Source organism: Coniophora puteana (genome assembly GCF_000271625.1).
Source record: "Coniophora puteana RWD-64-598 SS2 unplaced genomic scaffold CONPUscaffold_9, whole genome shotgun sequence".
NCBI classification, from domain to species: Eukaryota; Fungi; Basidiomycota; class Agaricomycetes; order Boletales; family Coniophoraceae; genus Coniophora; species Coniophora puteana.
In genome coordinates, this window is record NW_006913061.1 from 1,777,599 (window position 1) to 1,796,241 (window position 18,643).

Genomic DNA, 18,643 nt, shown 5'->3' on the forward strand with positions numbered 1-18,643 from the left:
GTAGCTATATAAGCACATAATACAGCGTGATTTGCACGCAAAGGTCCCGTAAGCCACCCTATCATGGAACCGTCGTTGCTGATAGTCAGAAAACGATGATGCATGGCCTACGTTAGCGCCTCGGAACGGCCAGCCAAGGGCGCTTGTGGTTTTGCGACTATCCAGGGGCCGAACGCCCCTGTCGTAGAGTACTCGCAAGTTGACTGTCCAGAGTCGAAGGCAGTGGTCTCCCATATGTACGTTGGCCTCGGCGGCTGTCACATGCTCGTATGCCGGCCTCATCTGGGATACTCCGCTTCCTCTCCATCTCCTCCTCTCTTCCTCTCGGACTTACCAAGTACAGCAGGGCTGCTTCCTCTGCAGCAATCTTCAATCTGCGCGTTCTGCGGTCGCATCATTGTTCACACCATCTCCATTCCTACAGTGCGACACCTGTTGCTATAAACTCTCTACCTGCAACTCGCAGCTCAAACGCAATGTCCGAAGCCGGCCCATCCTTTCCAGTTACAGGTCAGAAGAGGTCCGCGGACGAGGCGCTGCCCGTCGTAGAGGGCGAAGCGACCCAAAAACGCGTACATGTTGAAACCGCAGAGGCCGAGACGCGGCCCTCAGGCGTGCTCCCTCTAGGCCACCAGGACGAGCCCGTGGGCGATGTTGGGGGCTCGAACGACAAACAGGGAAAAGACGAGAAAAGGAAATCTCACCAACGGCGCGACGCTTCAGGCTTCGCAAGTGGGCGCAAGAATCGCGCCAAAGACACTAAACGCGTTGGGCGGAGGCGTGGAAGCAGACCTGACGGTGAGGATCAGAACGGGGTCGAAGCTGGAGAGCAAGGCGGCGAAGGAGAGGCGAAAGACAAAGCTCCGCGTCTTCCCAAACGTATGACTGCGTTGCTTTTGGGCTTCTGTGGGAGAGGCTTCAATGGGATGCAGATGTGAGTATACGTTGTTCGCGCTCGTGTGCTTGGGGGACTTGACGATCGATAATTGTTGTAGTCAGCCAGACGTCCGGACCATTGAGGGTGTCCTATTTGACGCGCTTGTACGCGTAGGTGCAGTCTCTCAAGACAATGCAGACGACCCGGTCAAGGTGGGCATTTCACCGCTGTCACATACAAATGCATATCCTTTGTCACTTCCGCGTTTAGTTGTCCCGATTCAACTTTTGTCACTCTGCCATATGTTCTATACTAACTCATGGTGTTGGTACTCTCTGATATCTGCCCCCTTGTGTGACAAACAACTAGGTTAGCCTCGGCCGTGCAGCAAGGACAGACGCAGGCGTACATGCTGCAGGAAATCTAGTGTCCATGAAGCTTATAACCGCCATCCCCGGCGTCCCCGACTTCATTGAACGACTAAACACGGAGTTGCCGCCTGAAATCCGTGTCTGGAGCGAGGTTCGAGTGCAGAACTCTTTCAACGCACGAACGTACGTGCCCTTGCCCTCGCTCGAGCGAACTGCAGCTTCGCAAGAGGATAGACAGGGCGAGCACTGACACATGATACTACAGCGCCTGTGACAGTCGCAAATACACCTACCTTTTTCCTTCTTACCTCCTCGTCCCGCCAAAGCCCGGCTCTGGCCTTCATGCCGTTCTCGATGCGCACGCCAAGTCTACGTCCGAGACTATTACTCTTCCAGAGCCCGATTTTTGGGCTAGCCCTGCAGATGTGGCCTCCGGTGCTGGTGAAGACCTCGTGCGGAAACGACAGTACAGAGCCAGTCCGACAGCAATAAATCGTCTTCGGGAAGCGGCACGGGCGTTCGAGGGGACCCATAACTTCCACAACTTCACGGTAGGGCGCATATTTAGCGAACGCGCAAGCCAGCGTCACATGAAGTGCATAGAGGTATGTAGCTTTAGTTGAAGCTGTTCTATACTACGAGTCACCTAATGGTGGTTCAGGTGGGAGATCCGGAGATACATGGAGGTACGGAGTGGATTAGTGTCATGTTCCACGGTCAGAGCTTTATGCTCCACCAGGTGGGCTTTTCTGTTGCGTTTCACTCGTATATGAACACTGACAAGACATGCCGCAGATAGTAAGCATGAACACATAACTCGGGCAGTCGTTTGATTAATGTGTACTTCTCCCAGCGCAAGATGATGTCCGCCCTCGTTCTATCATCGCGGATAGGCACCCCAGCACGCGTCATCGACGAGGTATGTCCTCCCTGCATCAGCAACCTTTTGCATTGTGTCAATGTATCGCAGATGTACGGACCACGCGTCGTCTTCGTCCCCAAAATGCCCGCGCTCGGCCTGCTGCTCGAGTATCCCATCTTCGATTCATACAACGCTCGCATACAAGGCGCCAATTTCAAAGCCAGCCTCTCGCCAGACGACCCGGACTTCCGCGCCCAAATAGACTTTGAAAAGCACCGGAGTGATATCGACGCGTTCAAGCAACGCTTCATTTACGACGCGATGCGTGAGGTCGAAGATCGCGAAGGAATGTAAGTTTTTATGTGCTCTTTCACGAGCTATTGAAGGACGTAACAAAAATTCCGCCGCAGCTTTGACGCCTGGATCCGCTCAGTGGACAGTTACACCGGCGAGGACCTTCTATGGCTCAATGCCAAAGGAACGATCCCGGCAAACGCCGTCCGGAAGCTTGGTGAGCGGCGCCAGAATGCGTTCCAGGAGCGCAAGCTATTCGACCGAACCAGCTTTTCGAAGGCAGGGAGAGACGGGGATCTTTCGGACGAGGAAGAGGAGGGCAAGATACAGAAGAAGCATCTTGAGGATATGGAAGGTTAAATGATTTGCTGCAGCTTTATGGGCTGGGACTCTTGATCATATTAGCCTGGTTGGGTTGGGAGGAAGGTCGGAAGCCTCATACGATATTTTACAAAGATGTATAGAGCATCTAGTAAGAGCACAGCAACATAGCAGAAATGGTCAAACTAGCAAATCGACGTTAGAGTGCTACGACTGGAAGCGCCGCATGGTTTGTATTTCATCAAGCAAGGTCTGCAGTCTGTCGTCTTCAATCTTCACCAGACTGGGTACGTTCATAGGTGAGTGAGCAATGAGAATGCGAAATGTAGCAGAGGGCGAGACACACCTCGGAATGACGCTCTTTGCTTCCTCAGCATCCGCCGGGCAGAGGTTCGCGATCTGAGCGGTCTCAAATTGCGTCAGAGCGGGTTCTCTTCGTAACGTTCTACATTATGGTTGACAAATCAATATGCAGATAGGCGAGACAGAGACTGGAGTGTTGAACGCACTCGCGAACTGCACCAGCTGAGTCCGTCGTATTGAACTTGGCAAATGTCTTCACGTACTCCAGTGTTTTATTATACACGCTGCCAGAGTACGTCAGTAAGGTAATAGTCTATGTATGTAAGGACACTGACGCGGTATCCGGAGCGTCCTTGTCCCTGTTCTCGAGCAGGTACTTGACCTCCGAGATCAGCAAGCAACCAGCATTGTTGAATTCTACCGTGTGCCACTAGTTAATATCAAGATAATGAGTAACACGGGAACTTACCAGCTCCGAGTTTTAGCGCCGACGCGTCCTCCTCTTCAACAAGCGTCCGATGTCGCAGACGAGTGGTCATGGCGAACCCCAAGGCGTATGTCCTGCCCAATTCGGGCAATGTTGTGCAAGAGCTTCTGATCCTAACATATGTAAATAGGACCACACTAGTACTGTCTTTTCCGGGAAAGACGCTTTCTGTCCTGAAGCCACTCTTCCAGAAGGAAGATAGCCATTCCTTCTAAGCCGTAGTCGAATGGATGGGTTCAAGAAAGATTTATATTATACGAGTACAAACAAGGTGATATTATATATCTAGAAGCATATTCCTTACACAGGGATACACCAGCCGATAATGAACGCCACTATGCATACGATGCTTTACGAATGTTCTGCAACTTCAAACAGCGTTCGCTGTCAGCCAACGTTCCCTCTGCAGTAAGTAATGAGCATCCTACATACCTCACTTTAAATTCAAAAGGAGCGGGACACGATTTAATCACAATTGAAGGATTCATTATCCTCCACCGACATCGCCGCAACCTTGTCTGCAAGAATCGTGTTCGCCGCTGCGTCGCCAGTGGTGGTTGATTCGAAAGGGCCCGGCGACGACACGTGGATGTGACAATCTCCATTCGCTGGCTTCGCCATTCCCTTCGGACTGAAAAGCTCGGGGTTGCTCTTGGGCGGCGGGCGATCAAGTCCATTCTCGTCTACTCGAGTAGGGACAGAATTGCTTGCTGTGGAAAGCACGGCTGGTGCCGTTGCGGATGGTGGTATGGCATTCTGAGAATTCGGACCCGGTTGGAGAATCGAGCGGTTCGCAGAGGCGTTGTTCCACACGCCTGAGACAGGAACACGTTTCTCAGCCGCAGGCACAGATGACAAAGGAGGGAAGTCGGCCTGAAGTAAAATGGGTGGGGTATGCTGCGTACGTTGGCCATTGTTCCGCGCTGGCGACATATTGCGTGAGTTGTTCATCGAGTGGTCGTGGTGTCGTGGGTGCGTCGGGTGCAGCGTGGGCTGTGGCTTGAGCCCAACAGCCCAATCCGGCCGCGGTGGAAGAGGGTGCTGTGAGGAGGCCGTTGATGTATATGTCCGTCGCGACGATGACGACGTTGTAGATGATGACTGAGTGAGACAAAAGCGAGTTTTTAGCAATCCAACGGATATGGAAATCGCTTCTGACTTACAGCCGTTGAAGATGCCTCGTCAGCAACCTGTGCCCTGCTGCTCGTTGTGCTATTTCCAGACGTCCGCCGGTTAGAAGAGCTCAATCGGGGCCCAACGATCTCCCCTCTTCCACTGCTACTTGGTTGATTATTCAAGTTCACAACGCCGCCGCCTCCACCGATGCCGGGGCCGAAGCTCCATGCAGAACGGGCAGGGGGCGCTGTAGGTGCCGTAGATGGTGGCTTCGCGGTGCCTGGATATGACCTGCTATCCTCCTCGCTAATGGTAGAGTATCTGCTGTCTGGGGAGTAAAGCTGCGGATGCATGGCTGGTGCTGGAGATGATTGCATGTGCTGTATATGGGGTGGCGGGGCATAGTATCCCTGCATTGAATATGGACCATAGGATGGTGGCTGCTGAACATACGTCGAATACTGTGCTGGTGGCAGAGCCATTGGGTTTGGAGGATGTTGTTGGTGCTGCGGGGGCTGCGGAGTGGCATGCATTGCTTGAGGTGTATGTGGTGGCTGCTGAGGAGGTTGATGCCAGCTGTACATGTAAACATTAGGAGGATGCTGTTGGTGGTGAGGATAAACGTCTGAACCAGCAGGACTTGAGGGATCCGAGTTATGGACCGGGCTTTGCTGCGAGTGCGGATACTGATAAGGAGGATAATAAGGGTAGGAATGAACGTAATTAGGCGCAGCGGGGACCGGTTGTGGGTATGCATACAGATAGTGATTACCGTAGGGTGCAGAGGTTGCCGCGGCGTAATTGGGGTCGTAAGGTGCAGCGGTAGACGCAGGTTCGTAAATGGAGGGATACTTGACGGAGTTGGGAGATGGGGCTCGCGATGGTCTTGAACTGCCTGCTGGATTGTAGTATGAACCCGCGTTGGAACGCATGCTACGAGAAGAGCCTCCCGACCTTCGACCCTCCTTTTTGTCACGTACGACAGGGGCCGATCGTTCACTGATCTCAGTCGTCGGCGAGCTCACAGAGTCGTCAATGTCACCAATGCTGCTGCCTCCCGCGCTGGTAGCTGAGCCAGACGCCAGGCTGATGGACGATGAACTAGCACTCATGTCTTTCTCCTTTTCCTTCTCTTCGAAACCCATGAAAATCCGTGACCGTGCCTCATTGTAAGCTGCCTCTCTCTCTTCAATGGTCATCCGTTTTTTGCTGCTTCCAGTAGTATTACTGCGTCCACCTAGGCTGCCTGCTTCTGACGGCTCAACGTCAGAGAAGTCAAGCTCCTCTCCCGCTGTCGAGCCAGCTTGGGATTGGGGCTTGGAGCGTGTGTTGGTAACACGTCGCATGATTTTAAAAGTCGGTTGAGCAGGCAGCTCTGCGGGGACCAGATCACAGATGCGTCGCGTGGGCCTGCGGTAGGTTGTCAGGCACCATTTTGAGTGCAAGTGCGAAAAGGGAGAAGACTCACAGGCGACTTTCCACGGTGCTATGCACATAGATAGTCTTGGTAGTCGAGTCGGTCTCTGGAGTAAGCTTGTAATAGGAGGAGCAGCGATGGACGAGAAGACGGTGATACGATGTAGTCGGATTCAAGTCCATCGTCGATCTGCAACACGAGGTTTGTGATTAGCATGACAATGGTCGGCGATGAATGAATGCCGTTGAGCGGTTTTGTCGCTGCGCAGTGAGCGACCCCCAGTGAGGCAACGACCCCTCACGTTCACACGGGAGCGGTGCCGCGGCACGGGCTGGAGAGGATAGAGTACGCACCTTCGGTCGTCCTTGATGAGACTTTCCATCTGCTCGCCAAGCTTGAGGACATATATCCTATCTTTGCCACGGAGGGCTTCCATGATAATTTGAGGGTCGACTGAGTCATCAAGATTATTCATGCTGCTAGTTGCGGAAATGGCACCATCGTCTGTGAAAGTATCTGAGTTGGAGCGACTTGGCAGAGGCATGACGGGGCGGTCGAGGGAGGAGAGAGATGCAGACTGCGGAAGAAAGGAGAGGACGGCGGTGCCAGGTGGTGTAATCAGCTGGCTGGGGTCAAGATCCACGGGAGCGTTGCTAGCGGGTGCCATCTCGGTCTGGACGGGGGATGGCTGGGTGGGGAGAGAGGCCGGGAGTTCACGTTCAGGTTCTGAAGAAGCGTTATTGCTGGCAATTGGGGGAGCGTCTATGGATATATAGAGTTTATACAGGAAAATGCGCAGCCTCAGCACTCTACTCGGATGGGAGGGAGAGAGAGAGGTGGAGATCGCACTCGAATTGACTGCGCGGGGTTACTTTGCCGAGACCCAGGTACTCACCAAAGGGAATTTATGTCGCGGTCTTTCTGTGGCCGGCGTGGTGTCGGCTGTGAGGCGGGGAAACGAACGTCCGTGGCTGTCTCAACTGGCTTGGGAGCAAGGAGACATGCGAGTGGTCTAGGGGAGGGAAAGCTTGCACAAGCATCCATCACCCCAGCGCAAATGAATCTCTACTCAGTTCGTGGGAATATCTCTATCCCGCAAGATCTCATTCCAATTCACTGTTCTTGTATGTATCCACATTATACATGTACACTTGTAACTTCACCATGCACCCTTTCCTCAATTATACTAGGGTGCTAATCAATTGAATGAGAGGGGCCTCCTTTCGAGGGGTGTATTACTTGGTAAATGTTGAATCCGAGACTGTACGAAATTCGTCAGATAGGCCCACGGCAAACTCGGGGAAATAGCCGTACCAGAACACAAACACGCAGCACCCGTAAATTCCAAGTGCAAATGCGGACCGGTTCAGCCTTCGGCTCACAGTCGGGTCGTCCCGAGAGAGCTGCAAGGCGAACCAAATCAGCTTCATGTGGCGACCATATGCCAGCAAATTCTCACCTTCCAGTAGAAGAATCCGGGCAGGATAAATGATATAGTCGTTGAACCCGTCGAACCGACAAAGGAGAGCACTGTCCAGGCTCATCAGGATTCGTGCGAAAACGACTGTTGGTAACCGAACGTACCCATTTGCAAGTTGTCGACGGTGTATGCGATGAGGAATGTGGATACAACAATTCCTGCCGTCAGCACAGTGTGCTTCATGAAGCTCATCTCGGCTGGACCGTGTTCGTCCACAACCGCAGTCTCTGCGTCTTCGTCGCCCAAAGGCTTCTCAACGGTGTGCGTGCTGAGGACTTTGTCCATGCAATTACGACAAGGCTGTATCTGCAGTGGGTACGAGAACATGATGAGAACAACAATCGCGAGTTGCCCGACAGCAACAAATAGCGACGTTGAAGGATACATTGCGATGATGTTTGAGCCAACCTGTGAAAATCGCCATTAAGTCCACTTTACCCATGCAGAGTAACATGGACTCTACATTTGAGCCGAATGTCAGATAACCAAAGACAGCAATGATCTCGTAGATGAAGACAGCGCCCCCAATGGAAGTTCCGATGGCAATATTCATGCGTTTCTGACTGTTATGATACAGTTCGTTGAAGACGGGGAACAGCTGAAACATAACTACTCATGAGCAACTAACATGCCGCAAATTCACAGGAACTAACATTCTGCGCGCATGTAAACGCGAAAACCTGAACTGGGAACGTCGAAACGAAGCTCGACGTGAAATGGATCATGTGGACTTCTCCTCTAGGTGGTGTGCCTTTCAAAGGGCTGAAATAGCAAGTGATCACGATGACGACCAAGTAGACTGCACCAAGACACCATCAATTTCCAGCTTGTTTGTTAGTACTGCGAATACTCACCTACGGCAAATATAGCAACATAACTAGTATGCCTTAAGCTATTTAATTTGCGCAAGAACGCAAGCGGCGCCAATATGAACAGGAAAATGACTATCCAGTTTTCTGGTGATTGAGTCCATTTGGGCGGATTCGTGTCTAGGGAGGTCAAGTCGTGATATAGCGAAGCGACCACATTCGGCATGAGCGACTTGATGATGATCAGGTAGCTATGAGGACAACCAAGTCATTGTTAGCGTTACACGACTTGTACCTAGCATGCATACGCACCTGATCGAGACTCCGAAGCATTTAACAGCAATAGCCAAGTCAAAGAAGACGCTAGCCTTCGGAAACGTTATCTGTGATACAGCGAAGAACGAGCTCCGCCGGTGCGGCGCGTACCGCGCGCACAGCGACAAGAGATACAGCCCGAACACGCCCATCGCACCAGAGAACATGCACGTCAATATACCAGGAATCACTCCGGCAGAGGCCATGGCCTGGTCAAATGCTGAGCAAAAATTCAAAGCCCGTAGATTTCAGTAATCTCACCATTGGGAAGGTAAGCATGCCTGGCAAGGAGCGCGTTCAGCAAGGAGACATATCCAAGTAGCGCTGGTACTCACCGCTGCCCAGAATCGTATTCGCCAAGTTGCTGACAGAGCTCACAATCGTCGCATGTCCTTCCCTGGGCTTTGGGCTCTCCTCAGAGCGCACACCGAGAAGTGCATCCGACTCGAGATGTCCCTCGGCACCCTCGCTCCCGCTGGCATTTGCCACACCGTATGTCGGCATCGTGTCGTCGTATCCGGAGTCGTCGGAGTTCAAAGAGGTTCTACTTATGAGCTCGGTGAGCGGGATAGACTGTTGAGTATGTTCTGGAGTAGCCCTGCCGGCGGACTGGGACTTGGACCAGAGGCTGGCAAGTGGTGTACTCGAAAGAACGGAAGCCAGCCTGAGGTGATACGAAAGGGTTCTCGTACTATTAGACGCTGGAGATCCCGCCCCGTAACGCCGTCTATTTAGTGTTGCCGCAGTTCGTATAACCGGGACCAGTCCCATAAGAACCGGTTTTTTGGAAAACATGGTTCAGTTTCAGGGACCAAACCAATTGTTGGGTTTCACACTACAGGCAAATACGCTAAGTCTGTGCCCGAGAATAAGCAGGAAAATGACCTGGAAAGTAAACATCTTCCTACAGATTTTCGGGCGAGGGATAAGCACGCGGAAAGTTATCATTTTCTGGTGCGCCAAGAGGCCCAATAAGGCAAGTCGAAGCAGAAATTGAATCTCCGCTAGCGCTTAACATCCATAAATGAAAGGAAAGCTTGTTTTTGTCGCCTGAAAATTCACCGGAACATTAAACTTTTTCGGCCTCTATTGGTCAAAAAGAAATATGGAGGAAAATATTTACTTTCCAGTGCATTTTCCTCCTTATTTTCGGATCCAGAATTATCGCATTTGCCTGTAGTGTCAGAGGGTTGGTTCTCGGTTTGGAACCCCTGGGAGCCAAGACGCCATGGAAACCTTTTAGCTTTGATTTCGCTTATGATTTTATTGACGTAATTGTAGTCAACCCTCGGCCTTCTCCGCTGACCCAGGCAGCCTACTGGTGCATCTTTGGGTCTGCGGGTCGACTATGTCATGTTCAAGATGCATCTCTTCAGGGATATCCCAGCGAAAACAGTGTCAGACAGTATCATTGATGCTGAATTACTGTGATTCATCGTCAGAATAGACAGACTTTTGTGCAACGCGTGTGGAATATTTTTCCTTCGCCCAACTTGCTTAAATTTAGGTTTGGGATGTCCTTGGTATGCGATCTACCTTTAAAAAAATCGCTGAGTGAAGAAAGCATACTATCGTACAACCCTCAGTGAAACACCCACATCACAGTGAAACAAAGTCAGATTCGACCGTATCTCACTCATCCCTCCAATGATAGCCACAAATATTTACAGGTAGGTTTGTCTACATGTGTTCTCAACGCACATAACATATAAAAATAAAATCATGAGCCCCTCACGAGTAAATTGCTCCGCAGGGTGGGCTTGAGTCGGTTTTTACAATATAACGTCAGGGCAGGTACTTTCTTCCCCACCGATCAGCCCCATACCCCGGCAGGTATAGATTCCACGATAATGCGCCCACCACCCGCATTTTCAAGGGTGTAGGGTGCGCGAATGTTGTGTAGTGAGAAGAGGCAAAAGCGAGGACTTGCCGGCGTGACAAGGGTATTCGAAACTCCGCGTTCCCTATAGTAACTCTTACTTACGGTAGCTTACGGTCTTTATTTTGGCTTTCCTTACCCTTGTACGAGGTTGGAGTATTTACACCTTCACCCGCTATTTCTCTGCTAGCGGCTCACACAGTCTGTTTAAGTTTTGTGGTTTTCGAGCAGGTTTGGCCCTCTCCCGCGCCCTGCTTGTCAAGCTGCCCGCGCTCGTCTGCCGATGGTCCGGCAAGCCAGGAACGCACATCGCTTTCGTGGCACAACGACATGCCGCTAACTCCGCTCCGTGACATTTCGTGACGCCAATACAGACTTAGAGTGAGGCAAAGTCACGATTCCGGCATTGCTCTGGCAGGCCAACATCATGCTGTTCCAGGCTAAATCTGACATATTATGGAGTCAAGAGTCCTGGCTATATGGCGATATAGTCTTTATTACTAAAAGTACGAAGGGAAGCCACCGGAGAGCGTTACAATCGGGATGTTTCACTCTATGTTTCACTGAGGGTTGTACGATAGTAGGGTGCATGTGCAATGCACGAATCAGTGTTTTAGGCCGAATACCGTCAGAATAGACAGTCCGCGCGGGTGGTGATAATCCATATTAGGTAGGCCGTCCACCGTAGCCGGTCTCAAAAAGGAAAATCAAGGCGTTATCGCTGAGCCGAAATCGCCGTTACAGCGGCTATAAGATTATGGCAAGGCTCGAGAGGACACTCTGTTATCGTTCCGACATATTGAGAGTTGTCGCCTTTTGCAGCGTCCAAAATTGCTCCAACGAAGGTTAAAGATGTCCTTACAACATATAATAGCTCTATCATTCACACTGTGTCGCATGTCCACAGCTGGTTATCCGCCGAAGCTAAGAAAATTTTTACAACACCCTATTTTTCGTGCTTTGAGGCTTGCAGCTTCACATCCAGACATTCCCTCGCCAATCGCATGTACAGGCATGAAGTACAGCATATTCTCGTAATTAACATGAATTTAGTTTGAATGATTTGCTAAGGAAACGGGCACAAAAGCGAGTTGTCTATTCTGACGGTGGTGTCTACTCTGACGGTGAATCACAGTACGTAGTTTCTATTAATACAAGAACTATTGAAGGCGATTTTCTCTTGTAAATAGCACTTTTGCACCTGATGCACATTCATTGTGCTCGGGACCACAGTCGCAACATTAGTATAATTCGACTACAAATTCATTACAGATTTTGTTGTCCTTGTTACGGGGTTCGAACTGGTCTAGGAACCAAAACTAGGTTCGAGGAACTGCCTGTCCCTAGAAACCAACTCAGACGGAACCGAGGGCATTCTTGGTTCGGTTCACAAACCGTTGGCCGCCCGAACCGCGGCAACACTACCGTCTATTTCACTCATTACATCCCAAAAAGGCGCTTCCACGGTCTTTTCCTACCCCATATAGGATACTGTTCGGGCCGGAACTATGGGTATGTGCCCCTCTGGCACGCACAGTATTTACATGCAGACGGCTGCGACAGAGGATGAATTGGTGATATATAAGACAAGGTCCATATGCATCTCGGGGAAACACTGCTAGAAAGAGATCAAGAAAACAATAATACACAAAAGAGGATGCGGGAAGATAAATAACAAGGCACCTGTAATGTGCCATGGCAATACGAGAAGTGTAAAATATTTTCAGTACCGTATGCGACTCTGACCGCTGCCAAGTTTACCCGACTTGCGATCGCGCAAGCGGGCCTGTATGCGTTGTTGACGGAGGTCCGTCATGAGCTGCTGCCCAACAGGAGACAACTCTGATGACGAGACAGGAGATGGGGTTGACATCTTATTGGCCTTTGAGCTATTGCGGGTAGGTGTTTTGCACGTTCGGGAAGAGGACACCAACTCGTTCTCCTTGCCACGCAGCGAGCTTTTCTTCGGTGATGGAGACTTGGTCTTGTAGCCGTAAGAAAAGACGCCGGTGTACGAGCGAGACACCCCTGCACGACGAGGATCACGAGTAGATCTTTCGCCTTTAGATGATGATCGCGATGAAGTACGAGGCCGGGGGCCTCGGCGGGGAGTCATGTTTGATCCATCCCTTGACTTTGACGGACGCGGGATGGCACTCCTCTGAGCCCCCGAGATTACCTCTTCCAAGGACAACGCAGCTTTCCTTGATGCGGCTGAAAAAGGTGCGACAGGCAGTGGGGGAATGTCAGCGTAAGGTCGTGACATGGGTAGCTTGGAGAAAGCGCGGAGACCACGAGGGCCGCGGGTGTCCTGGCCGGTGTGATTGGGGAACAGGGGAGGAACAGGTGGGACTAGGCATTGATCCGCACATGAACGCCTGCTGGTGGACGCATCATTCAACGAGAAGGTTCTTGACAAGTTGGCAAGAATGCTCTTGTCAGGAGACTCGAAGAGAAGAGAGTGCCTCGCTTGTGATTGTTGAGGAGTCTTGGTATCGCATGTGGAGGGAAGCTCAAACAGGTTGGATCTATCACTTGAAGGATCCGAGTTGCGGCGAGAGCGATGGTTAGTGGAGGTAGAGGGCTGAGGTGGAACTGGAGAAGAGACTTTCTTCTTTTCAGTGAGGAAGTCAAAAACTTGTGAGGCGTGGAAATTGGTCTGAGTTGAGTCGTAAGGTAGGCGTGACGGGGTCTCGTCGATTTCCGTACCCGTGTCACTGAGTTCGACTTCAAGTGAGTTAAAAGTATTCATCGAAGTCTCGCATTCAGTTGAGTAGCTAATGCTAGAGTTAGATTCTTTGGGAAGAAGACGTCGAGACGGAACGTCGGTGGGCGTTGCAAGCCCTGACGACGAGGAGAGTGATTCATCATCGCTAGAAAAGAAGAAATATCAAACTGGGGATTCCAACGTGTGTTGTATGCACTTACCCAAGACATCGCTCAGCCCACGAGACAACATTATCGGTGCTATTTTGCGACATTGTGCTCACGTCAGGGACCCCCATGAGACTGCGTAAAGTAGAGCCAGTAGTACGATGCTTCTGTCTACGGCCAACTTTCTGCGTGGGAGGGGTGTTCGAGAAGATCTCTGAGTCTAAACAGCCATGCTCGTCATAGGCATCAAGCAAGCTAGCGACGGAAGGATCTGCACGAAGCTTGCCCAGTCGAGACCGTTCCTGAGGTGTTAATGGAGTACTCTTGGCACGTTGTCTGATAGTATCATCGTTGGCGGATCGTTCGGGCGTCGCGGGTTTATTCATAGAGAGATTTGCGTTTGGGAACTCGGTACGGCTATGTACAGTGCGCCCGGTGAGGGTGACGGTGTAATTGCTGCGTGTTGAAATGCTAGCAAGAAGGGAAGTTGTAGACGCTGCAGGAGAGCAGATCTGGTTGATGGGGTGAGCTAAACACGGAAAAACGCGTGAATAATCTATCAAATGTGAAAGAAACATAACTTACGAAGTGGCGCCAAGAAGTCATCATCGTCCTCCGATTCTACAACAAAGCGGGGCGATGTGGATCGTAGTAGGCGGGTAACAGCGGCCTCCTGATCGTCCTCGGAGATCACTTCGAGATGGTCCTGACTCGGGAGTGGAGTGGCGTATTCTGCTGCCAGGCGACGCTTTCCCGCCTTCTTGCTGCCAATCGAGAAAAGTTTCTTGAAGAGTCCCATTCTTGACTAGACGAGTATTTACCAAAGGGTCCAGTGTGCTGCTGGCAAAAATGAGCGTATATGTCAATCGACGGGTGAATCAGAGTTGAAGGGGAATGAACAGTGGAGAGACAAGAAGTGAACTTTAACCAAATAAACGCAAACGTCGCGTCGCGTCGCGTATCACTAAACCAACCACACACGTGACTCATAGTTGCGGAGTCCCTAGTGGCGGTGCACTCGCGAGAGGGTACACGTTCAAAGACATGGAATTAGGAGAAGTGCGGAGAGGCGTTAGACATGGATCGTGGCCTGTTTATATACTGCCCCGTTGCCAGTTCCGACGTTCACATCACGACCTCAATTTGAGAAACCAGACAAATGTGAGCAGCTACAGAATGGTGACTCGACAATCTAACGGGGGAAACCAATTGGGAGAGCGTATGGAGACATCATGAATCATATTCGCCTGATGGTCTTAGTGAAATTTTTTTCGCCCCACGCTCCAAAAAGCGGGATAGCAACATATCCATTTTCGCGGTACGAACGCGAAAAACGTGAGAAGCATCAACTTTTGCTGCACTTAGACTAGCTTAGACTCCAAAGTATTAGGAGAGTATGCAAGTGTTTTGCAACATGTAGTCGCGTGTTATAATTTTTTTTCTGCCATAACGATTGAGGCGCGTTCCAACCTCTTGGTGCGCGGCAAGAAGCCCCGCAGCCAATCAAACAGACACGGCACGTCAGTTGCGACACAAAATGCTCGGAGCGCTCTGTTGCCAACAACCGACAGGGTCAATATAATTCTTCCTCCCAGCAGCTGCTCCCATCTCAATTGCATGGCGCTTGCACCGGGGACCCTCGCTAGTTCAACAAAGTGAATGCTACATACTGTACAGTACAGTAGCACCCATGCAAGACAGGTCAAAAGCTCTATTCACTTAGTTGTACTTAATCTTAGTTATGCTAAGACTCATCGATCATCGATCGGATGATGCGTCAAAAGGCTAACAGATGTCGCAGTCCCAGTCGGAAATTATTGGTCGGGATGTAGGCTGATGTAGGCCGCGTCATCCCGTCTGACCGACTGGTTTGGAGTCTGCGAGGAGGGCGCTTGCTGACCGTTGACTTGGGCCACCGGAACCTTCCGTTAGCTCCACTCAATGACCGAGACATAAACATATTTGGTATGTAGTACTCGTATACTAAGCAGGCGATGCATCATATGCAAAACCCGGATAAGATCCTCTACATTCTTCAGCGCTTTCCATAGCGTGTATCTCTTTCTTACCGCTTTATTGTGGTTGACCCCATGTCGAACCCTTACACCATCAAGGTAGCAGGAAGTAATGTTCGAGACTACTGCATGCTCGAACGCAACTTCCTCTCCCATGTTCATCTTGTCCTGTATCTTTTCCTCCTCTCCGCTTCCGCCTTGCTAGGCACTCGTCTTCCAGCTCCCGCTGAGGCCGGCTCCTCGTTGGGCGGTCTGGGTAGCGCCAGCTTGCCAGCATCCATTGCGCAGATAGTCGCCGCCTTCCTTACTCTTGCTGCTGGCATGTGGGAGTACCATACCAGTTTTAGGGCCTTGAGGAATATGCGTGCTTTTTTCCGTGGTTCCAAGTGAGCTGTCAATCCTCTTTTACCTCATGTCTGCTAATTGATTATTACGTCTTTCTCCATGTCGTCGTCACTAGTATTCACCTGTTCCTCATGACGGTGGTGACTGCTATCATCGTTGGCGTATCTGTTGTCTATATACTCGACTGCATGTCTATGATGCGTTCGATGGCGTGAGTGTTTCACTGACTCTTTCTCAGGAGGACGAGAGTTGATCACAGCCTTGTTCAAGGAATTCCCAATGACCTCTTCGGAATTTGCGGCCGTGGTCCGGTTCATCTGCACTTTGTTAGACTATCCTCTGCGTTACCCTACTTGGTCGTGGACATGTAATCTGTACGTCTCTATTACAGGGTCATTGTGTACGCTATACATTTGCTTTGGACATGCCACTGCGTGGATCACACACGAGGGTGATAACCCCTGACGCTTAGTAGTGACCGTAAATTGATAGAACCACGTGGCTGAGTAGCCACTTGTCTCGCCGCTCTCATCGAGTTTTTGTCCGACACGCCTGGGGTGGGCACATAAGTATCGAACAAATACCCTGCCTCGTTTCACGCCTCTTTCTTTCTCTTTCTTTTGACGCTACATCTTACGACCTTTTCTTTCCCTCCCCTTACGATGAAGATCAGTCAAAAGGTCCAGCACTCCCAATCTCAGGGCAAGGTTTGGTGGTCTTTTGAGTATTTCCCTCCTCGGACAGCCCAGGTGTGGCATAATGCCCTTGTTTGAGCACACTTTCCCAGCAATCTGACGGTTCACTGCGCAGGGCCTCCAAAATCTTCTAGATCGTATAGAGCGCATGCGGGGCTTGGGCCCTGAATTCGTGGATATCACCTGGTGTGTACGTAATTTATCTATGCGTCACCGTACTGATCGTGCTGTAGGAATGCAGGAGGGAGAACATCAGAATTAACGTCCGAGCTGGTAAAGACTTGCCAGGGCACACTGGGCATCGAGACCTGCATGCATTTGACGTGCACGAACATGCCTATGGAAAAGGTCGACATCGCGCTCCGTGTAAGTCGCACACCACACATCTCTATTAATGGCGTCTCGCACCGCCTTGGCTCATTTCAAACTCAACAGGAAGCGAAGGAGCATGGGTGCCGGAATATCCTTGCTCTCCGGGGCGATCCTCCGGCAGGTAAGGAGGAATGGGAAGCTGTTGAGGGTGGCTTTGTCCACGGTATCGACCTTGTCAAGCACATCCGCAAGAATTATGGCGACTACTTCGATATTGCAATTGCCGGATTCCCTCAATACCACCTTCTTCCTCCCGAAGAACGCGATGCAGAGATGCGTTACCTCAAGGAGAAGGTTGATGCCGGGGTCAACTTCATCATGACTCAAATGTTCTACGATGTCGATCTCTTCATTGATTGGGTGAAGGCCGTTCGTGCTGCAGGCATCACTATCCCCATCGTCCCTGGAGTCGCGCCCGTACAAACGTGGAACGGGTTCCTAAAGTCAACGAACCTAGCCAAGACACAAATTCCCCAGTCGTTTATGGATGTGCTGGAGCCTCACAAGAATAATGATGAGAAAGTTCGAGAGATTGGGACGAAACTTGTCGCTGAGATGTGTCGCAAGATCTTGGCCGCGGATATTGGCATTCGTGGAATTCACTTCTACACTATGAACCTCGAGAAAGCAACAAAAATGCTACTGGAGGAGCTCAATCTTGTGCCTCGTGTGGAGACAGTCAAACCATTGCCGTGGAGACAAGTACGTTCTATGATTGCACTTGCATCTTATGCTAACCTATTTGGGATAGTCCCTCACTCCGAGTAGAAGGAACGAGACAATCCGCCCGATCTTCTGGGCTAACCGGGCGAAGTCATACCTTTCTCGTACTGAAAACTGGGATGAGTTTCCCAACGGCCGTTTTGGAGACTCTCGTAGTCCTGCCTATGGTGAACTGGACGGCTACGGCGTATCGCTCAAGCACTCCGTAAGTAGCATATCCCCATTACTTGACTTCATTGGTCACAACCCTTACAACAGAAAGAGGAAGGTCTCAAGCTGTGGGGTGAACCATCAACGTTCGGCGATGTCACAAAGCTGTTCAGTCGTTTCTGCTACAAGGAACTAAACGCCCTTCCGTGGTCGGACCAGGCTGCTGCGACGGAAACATCAATTATCTCCAATCAACTGGCACGCATAAACGAACTCGGATTCCTCACCATCAACTCCCAGCCCGCCGTAAATGGTGCCCGTAGTGACGATCCCGACGTTGGTTGGGGGCCCAGCAACGGCTACGTCTACCAGAAGGTATGTCCCCCTTCCCGATAGACGGCGGGTCGCATTTATGTATCTTGTGTAGGCATACTTGGAGTTTTTCGTTGGCCCCAAACTCCTCGACCTCCTGATCTCTCACATTGAGCAGGACATCAATATCACCTACTATGTCATCAACAGGCAAGGCGACTTACGCACGAACAACCACTCTGAGGGACCCAACGCTGTGACATGGGGCGTCTTCCCTGGTAAGGAGATCATCCAGCCCACTATCGTGGAGGCAATCAGTTTCATGGCCTGGAAGGTACTTTGATCATGTATGTTGATTCATGCATGTAACTAATATATGTTGCTTTCAGGACGAGGCCTATGAGCTCGGTATGAAGTGGGCGGACATCTACCAGAAGGACAGTCAAGCTCACAAGACCATTACTGGCATTATGGGAACGTCCTACCTTGTGAATGTTGTACACAATGACTTCAAAGATCCTGAAGCCATCTTCCAGCCCTTTTTTAAGGCTGGCGAGGAGTACGCCAAATCTCACGCCGATGGCTCTCCAGTGCATGACGGCGTCCCTAACTAAAGCCGTTCAACC

General features: G+C 50.9%; 6 protein-coding genes across 6 annotated transcripts; 3 read left to right on the plus strand and 3 right to left on the minus strand.

Annotated features, from left to right (window-relative positions):
- Nucleotides 1-332: 332 nt before the first annotated feature.
- On the plus strand, nucleotides 333-3,571 carry CONPUDRAFT_127353 (pseudouridine synthase). Its single transcript, XM_007772791.1, has 12 exons — nucleotides 333-934; nucleotides 996-1,089; nucleotides 1,247-1,431; nucleotides 1,514-1,853; nucleotides 1,910-1,990; nucleotides 2,102-2,167; nucleotides 2,219-2,460; nucleotides 2,521-3,008; nucleotides 3,072-3,170; nucleotides 3,235-3,312; nucleotides 3,364-3,445; nucleotides 3,498-3,571. The coding sequence occupies exons 1-8, from the start codon at nucleotides 477-479 to the stop codon at nucleotides 2,762-2,764; spliced, it is 1,710 nt and encodes a 569-aa protein (XP_007770981.1). The 5' UTR covers nucleotides 333-476; the 3' UTR covers nucleotides 2,765-3,008; nucleotides 3,072-3,170; nucleotides 3,235-3,312; nucleotides 3,364-3,445; nucleotides 3,498-3,571.
- A 409-nt stretch (nucleotides 3,572-3,980) lies between these two features.
- CONPUDRAFT_91587 (uncharacterized protein) lies at nucleotides 3,981-6,715 on the minus strand (the record flags this gene model as incomplete). Its single annotated transcript, XM_007772792.1, has 4 exons — nucleotides 3,981-4,616; nucleotides 4,679-6,041; nucleotides 6,100-6,237; nucleotides 6,402-6,715. 4 exons carry the CDS (start codon nucleotides 6,713-6,715, stop codon nucleotides 3,981-3,983), a joined length of 2,451 nt encoding a protein of 816 aa, XP_007770982.1.
- A 527-nt stretch (nucleotides 6,716-7,242) lies between these two features.
- Nucleotides 7,243-9,156, minus strand: CONPUDRAFT_60191 (vacuolar amino acid transporter 5; the record flags this gene model as incomplete). Its single annotated transcript, XM_007772296.1, has 10 exons — nucleotides 7,243-7,309; nucleotides 7,363-7,451; nucleotides 7,508-7,578; nucleotides 7,633-7,936; nucleotides 7,992-8,126; nucleotides 8,182-8,327; nucleotides 8,383-8,588; nucleotides 8,650-8,861; nucleotides 8,914-8,933; nucleotides 8,988-9,156. The coding sequence occupies 10 exons, from the start codon at nucleotides 9,154-9,156 to the stop codon at nucleotides 7,243-7,245; spliced, it is 1,419 nt and encodes a 472-aa protein (XP_007770486.1).
- A 3,098-nt stretch (nucleotides 9,157-12,254) lies between these two features.
- Nucleotides 12,255-14,204, minus strand: CONPUDRAFT_74789 (uncharacterized protein; the record flags this gene model as incomplete). The annotated part of the gene is made up of 3 exons (XM_007772358.1): nucleotides 12,255-13,404; nucleotides 13,460-13,934; nucleotides 13,991-14,204. 3 exons carry the CDS (start codon nucleotides 14,202-14,204, stop codon nucleotides 12,255-12,257), a joined length of 1,839 nt encoding a protein of 612 aa, XP_007770548.1.
- Nucleotides 14,205-15,544: 1,340 nt separating this feature from the next.
- CONPUDRAFT_138463 (uncharacterized protein) lies at nucleotides 15,545-16,206 on the plus strand. The gene is made up of 3 exons (XM_007772793.1): nucleotides 15,545-15,806; nucleotides 15,881-15,976; nucleotides 16,036-16,206. Exons 1-3 carry the CDS (start codon nucleotides 15,550-15,552, stop codon nucleotides 16,046-16,048), a joined length of 366 nt encoding a protein of 121 aa, XP_007770983.1. The 5' UTR covers nucleotides 15,545-15,549; the 3' UTR covers nucleotides 16,049-16,206.
- Nucleotides 16,207-16,427: 221 nt separating this feature from the next.
- Nucleotides 16,428-18,631, plus strand: CONPUDRAFT_59824 (methylenetetrahydrofolate reduct; the record flags this gene model as incomplete). The annotated part of the gene is made up of 8 exons (XM_007772279.1): nucleotides 16,428-16,514; nucleotides 16,576-16,646; nucleotides 16,694-16,826; nucleotides 16,896-17,534; nucleotides 17,584-17,764; nucleotides 17,818-18,080; nucleotides 18,133-18,351; nucleotides 18,407-18,631. The coding sequence occupies 8 exons, from the start codon at nucleotides 16,428-16,430 to the stop codon at nucleotides 18,629-18,631; spliced, it is 1,818 nt and encodes a 605-aa protein (XP_007770469.1).
- Nucleotides 18,632-18,643: the final 12 nt, after the last annotated feature.